The sequence below is a fragment of the Rhinopithecus bieti genome, unplaced genomic scaffold, assembly GCF_001698545.2.
Source record: "Rhinopithecus bieti isolate Rb0 unplaced genomic scaffold, ASM169854v2 scaffold_39586, whole genome shotgun sequence".
NCBI lineage: Eukaryota > Metazoa > Chordata > Mammalia > Primates > Cercopithecidae > Rhinopithecus > Rhinopithecus bieti.
In genome coordinates, this window is record NW_016816842.1 from 2,932,460 (window position 1) to 2,945,170 (window position 12,711).

The 12,711-nt window shown below is 36.9% G+C and overlaps 1 protein-coding gene across 1 annotated transcript in view; it reads right to left on the reverse strand.

Moving 5' to 3' along the window:
- Nucleotides 1–12,711, reverse strand: part of SLC49A4 (solute carrier family 49 member 4) — an 85,752-nt gene that overhangs the window by 45,628 nt on the left and 27,413 nt on the right. Inside the window, exons 3-4 of the mRNA XM_017855360.1 lie at nt 8,221–8,486; nt 1,839–1,968 (exon numbers count right to left, since the gene is read on the reverse strand). Of these exons, the coding sequence (XP_017710849.1) occupies nt 1,839–1,968; nt 8,221–8,486 (396 nt within the window). The remainder of the gene's footprint in view (nt 1–1,838; nt 1,969–8,220; nt 8,487–12,711) is intronic.

A 12,711-nucleotide genomic window follows, 5' to 3' on the forward strand; every position in this document is an offset into this window, starting at 1 on the left:
GTGTGATGTTCCCCTTCCCACGTCCAAGTGATCTCATTGTTCAATTCCCACCTATGAGTGAGAACATGCGGTGTTTGATTTTCTGTTCTTGTGCAAGTTTGCTGAGAATGATGGTTTCCAGCTGCACCCGTGTCCCTACAAAGGACATGAACTCGTCCTTTTTTATGGCTGCATAGTATTCCACAGTGTATATGTGTTGGTTGGCAATTTTTAAGTTACTGAATCAATCTCATGGCTCATTATTGGTCTGTTCAGGGTTTCTATTTCTTCCTGATTTAATCTAGGAGGGTTGTATGTTTCCAGAAATTCATCGATTTCCTCTAGATTTTCTAGCTTGTGTCCACAGAGGTGTTCATAGTAGTCTTGAATGATCTTTTGTATTTCTGTGGCATTGGCTGTAACGTCTCCATTTTCATTTTTAATTGAGCTTATCTGAATCTACTTTTCTTGGTTAATCTAGCTAATGGGATATCGATTTTGTTTATCTTTTCAAATAGCCAACTTTTTGCTTTACTGATCTTTTGTATTTTTTGTTTCAATTTCACTTAGTTCTGCTCTGATCTTTGTTTTTTCTTTTTTTCTGCTAGCTTTGGTTTTGGTTTGTTACTGTTTCCCCAGTTTCTTGAGGTGTGACATTAGGTTGTCAATTTGTAATCTTTCAGACTTTTCAATGCAGGCATTTAGTGCTATAAACTTTCCTCTTAGCGCTGCTTTTGTTGTATCCCAGAGGTTTTAATAACTTATATCACTATTATGGTTCATGTCAAAATAATTTAATTTCCACCTTGATTTCATTGTTAGCCCCAAAATCATTCAGGAGCAGATTGTTTAATTTCTGTGTGTTTGTACAGTTTTGAGGGTTCCTTTTGGAGTTGATTTCTAGTTTTATTCCACTGTGGTCAGAGAAGATGCTTGATATGATTCTGGCTTTTAAAAATTTATTGAAAACTACCAGAAAATGTAAGATTCCTTATGTGGCTTGCATTTTATTCCTATTGGACAGTACTATTGCAGCAGATATAAAGACATAGATACTACTTCTTTACCACAAGAAACTTACCATTTGGGGAGAGGAACCCAAGAAAAGAAAGAACCAAGTAAGCGAGAGTTGTTGGAAGAATCAATAAAAACTCCTCACAACTAACTATGAAAAAATTTCAAATGACAAAGTATAGTGGTCCAATTGCAAATCATAATCAATAGTGGTGTTTTATATATCCCAAGAAATAAATTCAGTACTGGGCATTTGAGCCTTCAAGAGTAGAGTTTAATCTAACTACACTTAAGTTACACTAATAAAAATAAATAATATATTAGGCTTCTTAAAGTATGATCCTACTGCTGGTACATAAAATGATTTCAGTTGATATGTGAATAATATTATTTATTTTATTCACTTTGTATTGACTAGTGCCTGCTTATTTTAATATGCCTTAACAAATACATAATAAATTAAAATAATGTGCATATCAGGAAAAGTATAACACCTAGAATCCATGATTTCACAGACACTATTGTATGATATAGGATTCTTTATATCATACAATTTCAAATACAAATCAAGTTATTTAAGAAAATAAAATACTTGATTTTAAAACATTAAGCAAATAATAGTATAGGTGCTATATAGAGAAGGCAAAATTATAGAGGTTTTGTTTTGGTGATTTTCAAGATAGATTTCTGGTAGAAAATCTAAAATATTCAATTAGTATTTTATCAATTACTTACAACCTAATTAATAGGTTGCTGAAAATTACTATCTTAAATTATTTTTTAAAAATCTGAAGTTATCTTGAAGGTGTCAGTCAAAGCCATCCAATGACTCTCAGTACATTTACCTTAATAATCTACAGACGCTTCTCCGATAACTCAACCGCTGGCTAGCTGCAGCAACACTGGGAGGAAGAGGAGGTCGGGGTGGGAAATACGCTAGTGTTGCAGAAAATATTAAGCAGACAACTCCAAATTCTGAAAGAAAAAGATAGGTAAAATGTTAACCAGGCCACACAAAAAGTTGAATACCTCAAGTATTTATTTGTTTTTTCAAACAGGGTCTCACTCTCTCACCCAGGCTGGAATGCAGTGGCATGAACATGGCTCACTACAGACTTGACCCTCCTGGGCTCAAGTGATCCTCCTGCCTCAGCCTCCCAAGTAGCTGGCACCACAGATGCATGCCACCATGCCAGGTTAATTTTAATTTTAATTTTTTGTAGAGATAGGGTCTTACCATGTGGTCCAGGCTGGTCTCGAACACCTGAGCTCAAGTGTCGTTCAAGCCATTCTCCTGCCTCAGCCTGCCAAAATGCTAGAATTACAGGTGTAAGCCACCATGCCCGGCCTCTCAGATACTCATTTATCTAACAAATATTTACTAAGCATCAACTGAGTCTGAGGCTCGTAAAGATAAGCAAAATATAGTATCTAGCCAAGATTGCTCAGTCTAGTTTAAAAAAAAATGAATATATAAAGATACAAATTTCAGCAAGTAATTGGTTAGAGGTTATAGTAACAATGATGTATATGCTGGTACTATGGCACACAGATAAAAAGACTGAAGAAGTAAACAAATGTTGCCTTATGGAGAAAATATTAAAAGCCAACAGTACGTTACTATAAAAGAGATTGTGAAACAGGTCTAGGATGATTCTCTAATAAGTATGGCACTCAGAAAAAAAAACTGGTAAGAAATAACAAGATAGGAGGTTTGTTTGATTCATGATAGGATAGTCTGATGCACGGTATAAGACAGACCCAATTTACAGATTGTATGGGAAATTTGAACAAGAAAGCATCCAAAAATAAGAAACCAAAAGACAGAGAATAGAATTTAAACACAAGAGTAGCTAATGTAGAGTATTAAACAATCAGAAGTAAAATGAACACCCAAACAATCTTAATTTGTCCCCATTATAGAAGGGAAGGTTCTAGCATCCCAATCTTTCCTTCTATAATTCTGGCACTTGGAAGTTCCAGCTTTTGATAACTGTGTCCAATTTTGTAGAAAAGCACAGCACTAGTAGAAAAGTCAGGAAACTTGGAATATAGACCTGTCTATGTCATTAATTAGCTTGTAATTTGAACAAATCCCTTAATCTTTCTAGGCCAATAAAGGGATTGAATTTAGGGATTTCTAGAGGTCCTTTCAGTTGGACAATTTTAATTCTAGGGCTATATTCTTAGCAAAAAGGACAACATTCCTGTAAGACAATTAACCACAGATAATTCTGTTTAATGCAGTTAGAAGTTTAAAGATTCCTATTTTTTTAAACACAAGATTGTTAACAGAATCCTTTTCTTTTTTTCTTTTTTTTTTTTTTTTTGGTGTTCTCAATCTGTTTATTCTTTGTCAATCTGAGGAGCAATAAGAAGTTAATGAACTATTCTAATTTAGAGTTATTTTAATTATTAGTAATACTGAATGAGCACCTAAAATATGCATATTGGCCACTTGTATGTCTTCCGTGATTGCCTTATTCATATTCTTTGATCCTCTATTGGCATTTTTGTAGACAACTTCACTGAGATATAATTCACATGACATACAATGCACACATTTAAAGTGCACAATCTAGTGGTTTTTCATTTACTAGCAGAATTGTACAGTCATAACCACAATCAATTTTAGAATTTTTTCAACATCCCAAAAAGAAACTCTGTACCCATTACTCCCAATCTCCCAGGCCTAGGCAACCTCTGCTCTACTTTTAGTCTCTACAGATTTGAGTATTATGGACATTTCCTATAAATGGAATCATATAATATGTGGTCTTTTATGACTGGCCTCTTTCACTTTGCATAATGCTCTCAAGGGTCATCCATGTTGGAGTATCAGTACTTTACTGTTTTTTATTGTCAAATAATATTCCGTTGTACAGATATACTACATTTTATTCATCCACTCATCAGTAGATAGACATCTGGGTTGTATATGTATATAGCCACTTTTTGGCTATTACAAATAATGCTGCTATGAACCCTCATGTATACATTTTTACACGGGTGTATGTTTCCATTTCACTTGGATACATATCTAGAAATGGAATTTCTGGATTGTATGGTAATCTTTGTTTAACATTTTGAGGAACTGTGAAACTGTTTCTAAAGCGGCTACACCATTTTAGATTCCCATGTATGGGAATGTATGAGGGTGCTAATTTCTCCACTTTCTTGCCAACACTTTATTATTTTCCATTTTATTGATTCTAGCAATCCTACTGGGTGTGAAGTGTATCTTATCATGGTTTTAATTTGCATTTCCTTAATGACTAATGACACTGAGTATCTTTTCATGTGTTCGATGGACATTTGTGTATTTTCTTGGGAGAAATGTGTTTGAGTCCTTTGCCCACTTCTTAGTGGCGTTGTCTTTCTGTTGTTGAGTTGTAAGAATGCTTTATATAATCTGGATATAAGTCCCTTATCAGATATATGATTTGCAACTATTTCTCCCGTTCTGTGTACTGTCTTTTTCACTTTCTGGGTTCTTTGAAGCACAAAAGTTCTAAATTGTGATGAAGTCTAACTTATCTTTTTTCCTTTGTCACTTGTGCTTTGGATGTCTTTTATAAAAAGGCTTCACCTAATCTAAGGTCATAAAGATTTACTCTTTAGTTTTCTTCTAAGAGTTTTATAGTTTTAGCTCTCACATTCAGGTTTGAGTTAACAAGGGGTTCAAATTCATTCTTTTGAATTTGGATATTCAGTTGTTCCTGTACCATTTACTGAAAATACTTTTCCCTTATTATCTTAGGACCCTTCTGAAAATCAATTGACCATAAATGTAATGGCTTATTTTTTAGAATCTCATTTCTGTTCTACTGATTTATATGCCTATCCTTATGCCAGTACTATGTTATCTTGTAGCTTTGTAATAAGTTTTGTAGTTGAGAAGTGTGAGTTCTCCAATTTTGTTCCTTTTCAAGATTGTTTTGGATATTGCTGGTCCTTTGCATTTCCATGTAAATTTCAGGATCGCCTTGTCGATTTCTGCAACAAAGGCAGTTGGGATTTTAAAAGGGATTGTATTATATTTGCAAATAAATTTGGGGATATCTTCACAATATTAAACCTCCCAACATGAACATGGAATGTCTTTCCATTTATTTAGGTCTTCTTTAATTTCTTTCAACAGTGGTAGTCTTCAGATTATAAGTTCTACACTTCATTTGTTAAGTTTATTCCTAAACATACTCTTTTTGATGCTCTTGCAAATTGAATTGTATGTTAAGATTGTTCATTGCCAATATATAAACATACAACTGATTTTTACATATTAATCTTGTACCATAAAACTTTGCTAAGCTCTTTTTTTAGATCTAATAGGTTTTAGTGAATTGCAGAGAATTTTCTATATTCAAGATCTCATCATTTTCAACAGAAACATTCTTTACTACTTCCTTTACAATCTGGGTATCTTTTGCTTTTCTTGTTCAGTGATACTGCCTAGAACCTCCAGCACAGTTTTAAAAAGGCATGGAAAAATGGACATCCTTGTCTTGTTCATAACCCTAGAAGTGAAATGTGATGTTACCTGCAGGTTTGTTGTTTGTTTTTTGAGACAGAGTCTCACTCTGTCACCCAGGCTGGAGTGCAGTGGTGTGATCTTGGCTCACATTACAACCTCTGTCTCCCAGGCTCAAACGATTCTCGTGCCTCAGCCTCCCGAGTAACTGGGATTACAGGCATGTGCCATCATGTCCGGCTATTTGTAGTAGAGATGGGGTTTTGCTATATTGGGCAGGCTGGCCTCAGACTCCTGGCCTCAAGTGATCCTCCCTTTTTGGCCTCCCAAAGTGCTGGGATTACAGGCATGAGTCACCATGCCAGGCCTCTTGTGGGTTTCTAATAGATGCTTTTTATTAGGTTGAGAGAGTTCCTAATTCATTGATTGTTTCTAGTTCATTGAAAGGGTGTTGGATTTTTCAAATGCTTTTTCTTCATCTTGTAAGGTGATCATGTTTTTTTCCCTTTTATCTGCTGATATATTACATAAATTGAGTTTTGAATGTTAAACCAACCTTGCATTGCTGGAATAAATCCCATTTAGTTATGGTATATCAACTGTTTTATGATATATGTTGCTGGAATCCGTTTGCTCATATTTTATTCAGGACTTTTTGTTTATACTCAGGACTTTTTGTTTATACTCATCTGAGATCTGGATCTGTAGTTTACTTATGTTACCTTTGTCGGGAATAATTTAAGAATCTTTAACTTTTAAAAATGACAATTCTAGCATAGTATTTTGAATAGAATGGAGTCATGGGACAGTATTTCAGAAAGGCAGATTGGCAAACATGAAAGCAATGAAGAAGTAACTGGGAAACTTTGAGCAGGGGCTTCTGCTTGACTGCATAGGAACCATGAGCTGCATGCACTCCACTGATACATGGTTAACAGTGGTTAACATCATGTAAAAAATACAATAACTGCTTAGGTTTTCAATAAAAAGAATAACATGACCAAAATCAAGTTTAAAACTTACGTTGCACCTGCGTTGTTTTATTTACTCATTTTTACATTTTTATTTTTTCTTTAAAAGGAATAAGTTGTGTAAAGGAGGTGAAATGCTTTATATACTGCTGCTTTCAGTTTTAACCCCTCTAAACCATATTTTGAAATGTAAATGTTATCAAATAACTCTCTGATGTACAATTCTTCAGAGTGTGGCCTTTGCCTACAATATGGTGAACCTCAAACCCTTCAGCCCTGCTTAGAAGGTTTGTGTGGGGCTTGCTTTCCTCTCTAGCTTCACCTACTACTGCTCTCACCAGATCTAAGCTACTCTGGGCTTGAACGTACCAGGGTGTCTCCCTTCACTGGGCTTCTCCTTTAAGTTTCTTCTCTATAGTATAATCTTCCTGCCTACTGTATTTAACCATCATTCTCTCATTCCTCAGACTCTGATTTAGATGCTGCATCTCCAGGAAGCTCTACTTCACCTCCAAAATCTGGGTTAGGTGCTCCTTTCCGAGCTCTCAGAGCAATTGTAGGCCTTTGGTTTATAATACTCACTGTTCTATTTTATAACTGTTGACCTGTCTGTATCATTCAGGACACTGTAAGTTGTTACACCAGGAACCATGCCTATCTCAGTGACTCACATAGTGACAGATACACAGGCGTTCAAAACATGTTTGTGAAATTGATAAGTGAACAAAGAAGTTAAAACAAGGTTCAGTATAATTGGGTCCCTTATCGTTCCAGTCTCATTTTCTGCCACTTGTTACCTATACCCAAACACAAACATTTATACCACTCCAGCCATACTCAATTACTTGCAGTTCCCTAGACATATTGAGCTCTCTCATACCTTCCCTGCCTTTGCAGTTATTGTTCCCTCTGTATGGAATATACTAACCACTCAAACACTTGGTGACTCCTACAAAATTCTTAACTTTAATTATTACATTCTTGTTGAAGCCTATCCTCCCCCCTCAACTTCCCTACAAACCCAGGCAAGTTAGGTCTCCCAACCTTCGTATATCTTTATTTGTATTATAATTGTCTCATCATTGACCTTACCAATTCCTAGTGCTTAGCACAGTGCTTGGCATATAGTAAACACCTACAAAAAGTTTTCTGAATGCAGAGGAAATAATAAACAGGCATATGGAGAGAGGGGCTATATCTATGAAAATCTGTAGGAGACTATATTATAAGAGTGGACCAGGGCTCGACTCTAGAAATAAAATAATTCAAAGAGAATATTTTAGAAAGGTCAGTATCCCTAAATAACAGACTAAACATAGAGAGAGTAGGAAATGAGGATAAACTGTAGATGATCAAGGTAAATGAGGTTACAGAACATGGCCAATAATGGAGAAACTACAAGGGAGAAAATGGGCTTAACATCTACCAACAGATAGATGTTTAACAAATGGTTATTGTCAATCACGACGTTTTCTATCCTGATATCTAGAGAGGACACAGAAAATGTGTTATACAGCGCTTAACTACAAATAGATAAAAAGATGAAAATTAAGAAATATCCCTCCATGTGGCAATAATAAATTTAAAATTGAACTTCCCAGGAAGAGTGCTAAGTTTTAATTAAGCATCTCTATATCATATGATAAGGAATGCACAGTGTATGTAAGTTTACATATTAGTCCTCTCAAGTATTTCATATGAAGGTGTCTGGTATACAAAACGTAGAGTGAAGATGATTGAGATAAAAGACAAAATATAACAAGAAGAAAATAAACTTCAAATTACCTGCATATAACACAGCCTCTATGCGATCTTTAATATGCGCCCTGCTGCTCTCTGCAGTGAGAAAAGGTGATGTCCCATTGGGAGCTGGAACAACAAGTGGTCCAACTAAAAATGCACATGCTCCCCCAAGATAACTGAGCATTGATGCAATAGCTGTGGCTGTGGCCCTTTCATCTGCAGAAAACCACGTTGTGGAGAGAAATGGTGCTGCATTCATTACAGTTGGACCTGCCAATCCATTTAACATCTGTCCTCCATGAATTAATCTGGAATTTAAAAATTAAAAGGCTGTGAGGTATTTGAAACAGGCATTTTCTAAGACAAAAAGAAATGAGCCAAACAGCAGTTTTTAACTATATCAATAAGCATACATATCTGTAAAGAATATGACATGCCTAAAAGACATGTTGATTTACCTTCTAAAAAAGGTATGCTGACTCCCTATGAGGGAGATCAAACATAGTAATAGTTACCATTTATTCATTTCACAAATACTTACTGTCACCTATGATTTGCGTCACACATCAAACTAAGTACTTCTTGTAAGTACTTAGAACCTTGCTTCATTTAGTTGTTATAACAACACTAAGTGGTAGCTATTATGATCCCCATTTACTGAGATGAAAAATCCTAGGTTCGGAAAGATTAAGAAACTTGTCCAAGTGCTGACAGGCAGATCTGAAATTTAGATCCAGGTCTGATTCCAAAATCCATATTCCTTCTACTAGACTGCCACTCATTAACAGACCTACTAAGTACCACCAGCCTTACAGTTGAGCTCTACATTTCATACCCACTCTTTGCCAAATGGTAGAAATACAAAAAACGAAAGAGTCATTGAAGTATCTTCTAATAGAAAAGGTCATTGAGGAACTGGAGGACCTGGGTTCCAGCTGAGCTCAGAGCTAGCCCTGAACAATACCTAACTTTGTGGGGATCCATTTATTCCTCGTGAAATGAGGAGATCAGTTTAAGTTGAATATGCATTTACGGAGCATCTGTTAGGTTAGGGTACCGTAATGACAGGATCACTAAGTCCCTTCCAGTTCTCATACTCCGATTCTGACTTAAATTGTAAGGATTAATGAAAAGCAGTTTCTTTTTTTCCATTCCATTTGTTATCTTGCTGACCTTCTCCCAATATTCTACTTAGCACTCCTGTTCCTTGTTGACCAACTCTTTTCTCCCATTGCTCCCCCACTCCTAATACACACGTTCACATTTAAGAGCTGCCTTGAAGTAGAAAAGAGGCCAGAAGTCCAAAGAAAGCACAAGCAAGAAAGGGAGACATGTCAACCTCTTTGAGGAAAGAGGTAGAGGAAAGGGAAGGGACAGTACATGTGATATTTTCATGATATGAACTCATCTTTTTCTTCTGCTTGTTTTGCTTTCTAAGCACTATGTGGGTCTCAAATCCTCTTTTTTTAAACTGCCATCTTAAGCTAGTTAGAAAAAAAAAAGTTTTCTGAACGCAGAAGAGAAAAATAGGCACATGAGGAGAGGAAGTGTCCTAATGTAGAAACACAAGAGTGGGAAGTGAAATATGTGAATTAGGGCTGCCCATAGCTTCATAATGTTGGAAAAATTACATGAAGGCAACATAGCTCCAAGTGTCATTGATATTACTAAATTTAAAAAACTCAAGACATTTAAAAATCTCCCTGTGTAAGGGGAATTATTTTCTAGATGACAGAAACAATTTAAACTGTTTACTTCCTCCAAAAGCCAGTAGAACCCAAGCTGTCCCACAGCAGTTTTATTATAGAAATGTTCCAGCAGTAATATCATTAAGTGGTTTTAATCATTACCTGTGATGGCACAACAATGAGACAGTGTGTGATGGTTCATAAAGTAACTGCTTTGATATTTGATACTTTTTATGAGGTATTAGACTCGTGTCAACTAGAAGAAGGCTTGGAATGAGTAAACTTTACTATGTCTAAAAATGTTAAGGGTAGAACAAGAACATGGAAGAAATAAATAAAAAACAAACAAAAAGACTGATAAGAAAGCAGGTCTCCTGGCTGGGCACAGTGGCTTATGCCTGTAACCCCAGCATTTTGGGAGGCTGAGGTGGGTGGATCACTTGAGGCCAGGAGTTCAAGACCAGCCTGGCCAACATGACAAAACCCCACCTCCTCTAAAAATACAAAAATTAGCTGGGCGTGGTGACGCATGCCTGTAATCCCAGCTATTCAGGAGGCTGAGGCACGAGAATCGCTTGAGCCTGGGAGGGAGAGGTTGCACTGAGCAAGACTGTGCCACTGCACTAGAGCCTGGGCAACAGAGCGAGACTTTGTCTCAAAAAGAAAAAAAAAAAGATGAAAAAAAAGAGAAAAAAAGGAAATGAAAGGAGAGGAGAGGAGAGGAAAGGAAGGAAGAAAGGGAGGGAGGGAGGAAGGGAAGGGAAGAAGGAAAGGAGGGAGAGAAAGGAAGGAAAGAAAGAAAGAAAGAGAGAGAGAGAGAAAGAAAGAAAGAAAGAAAGAAAAGAAAAGAAAAGAAAGAGAAAAAAAGAGAAAGGAAGGAAGGAAGGGAAAAAACAAAAAGAAAGAAAAGAAGGAAAAGGAAAAGAAAGAAAGAAAGAAAGGAAAGAAAGAAAGAAAAAGAAAGAAAGAGAGAGAGAGGAAGGGAGAGAGGGAGGGAGAGAGGGAGGGAGGGAGGGAGGGAGGGAAGCTCCTCATAGTTAAGGAATAAAACTCAAATTATTCCCATGGCTGAACTCTTTGATACCTCTCAGTGGAATCACAAATAGACTATTACCCAAGCAGCAAACCTAAGAGTCAGAGAATGTGTGAGTTTCAGATAATTTAAGGGCCATCCAAGTCCAGTTTACTTGACTCTTAGACCAGAACATTTCTCACTATGACACAGTATGTGGTAAAGTAGTATCCAAAGAAGGAATAGCACCAGGGACACTTCAGATGGGTTCTTGGTTTAAAGGTCCTTGAACTTGGGAGGTCAATCTAGGGCATACAGGTTATAGTTAAAAATCATCTCAGGAATTAAAACAAGCTTATGTGGCGTTGTAAAGTTACTCCAATTTTAGATAATTACATGCTTTTGCATTAAAAGTCATCATACACCACTCTTCATAAACAAGCTCAGTAGGAGAACTAGTTAGCCTCTGAATTCATGAGAAACCTGGCAGGGAAACCCAACCCAGTCCCACTCCTCCCAGTACTTTGTAGTTTTCTAGAACTTAGTCCTGCTCCTTCTGACACTTATATCCTAGCATCCCTCAGGGTTCAGCAGTTTCTAATGTGTTATAATTGGTCATAAGCACTGTTGTACTGGGGACTGTGATGTTACAGTAATCTGTAGTATCAAGATTTTCATGTTTGCCTGACACTATTTTCTACCACCTACCATTAACAAACCCCATTTTATGAAATAAATTCATAAAAGATATTTAAAACAAAATTCTGCTTTATATATTAAGTCTAATTTTCCATGTAATAGGAATGCAAAATTAGAGATATATTTTTTTCTGGAAAATACTGACCCTAAGACATCATAAAATCACATGAACATTACCATAACCTCCTTAAAATGATAATAAAGGAAAAATATAATTATAAAATGTTAACTATGCATTTATTACTGAAGTCAACAAACATATACTGAGTAGTCACCATGTGTTGGGTAGGCACTGTGATAGGCAAATGAGAATGTAAAATTAAAAAGCTAAAGACCTTGCCTTAAGAATCCCTAAAAGCAGGTGAAGCATCACTTACCAGCACTGTAGCAGGAATATAAAGAAAAAGAAGGCAATGGTTTGGCCTGGCCCTATGCTTATGTTGCCTATGACAAGAATACAGACAGAGGTCTCTGCATGTCCTTCTTCTCTTCTGACCTCTGGCCCTGGTCTATATATCAGGGCTTTGCATATATACATGTGGAGCTGAAGGTCCAAACTCCATCTAAGCTCCATCTATCCCCTCCAAATAGCTGCCCCTTAGCTATCCCTTAGGCCTAGAAGTACACAGCAGGGATGCAGCCTACTCTTGGAAGAGCAGGCCTGGGAAAGAGGCTTGTTATAAGGACTGTTTTTGGGGTCCTGTGTAGCTAGTGCATAAGATTAGAGGGTGGAGGGCAGGGTGTGCACATAGAGGGTGGAGGGCAGGGTGTGCACATCCCCTTGGCCCTATGAAATCCTTAGCCCCACATGGAAGGGCAAGGCTGAAAGCCAGAATGGGACACCCTCAGGCATGGAGTCCAGGACAGGGACTCTATGGCATGGTTTAAAGTGGTACTGGCAACACAGTGGGGAGGTGGAGGACGGATGGTCTGGCGAACCGTCAAGGTAATACAATAGATATGGCCAGACGAGGGGGTGGATACTGGTGAGGAGGGCACCCACAACTCTGTACAAACATCCAATATGTGGCTAAAGAGGCCAGAAGCTAAGAAAAGCAGTCTGAGCTGAGAAATACAAGTTGGAGGTGGATTTGGTTGGGGAACAAACACTGGAGAATAACAATATTTTAAAAA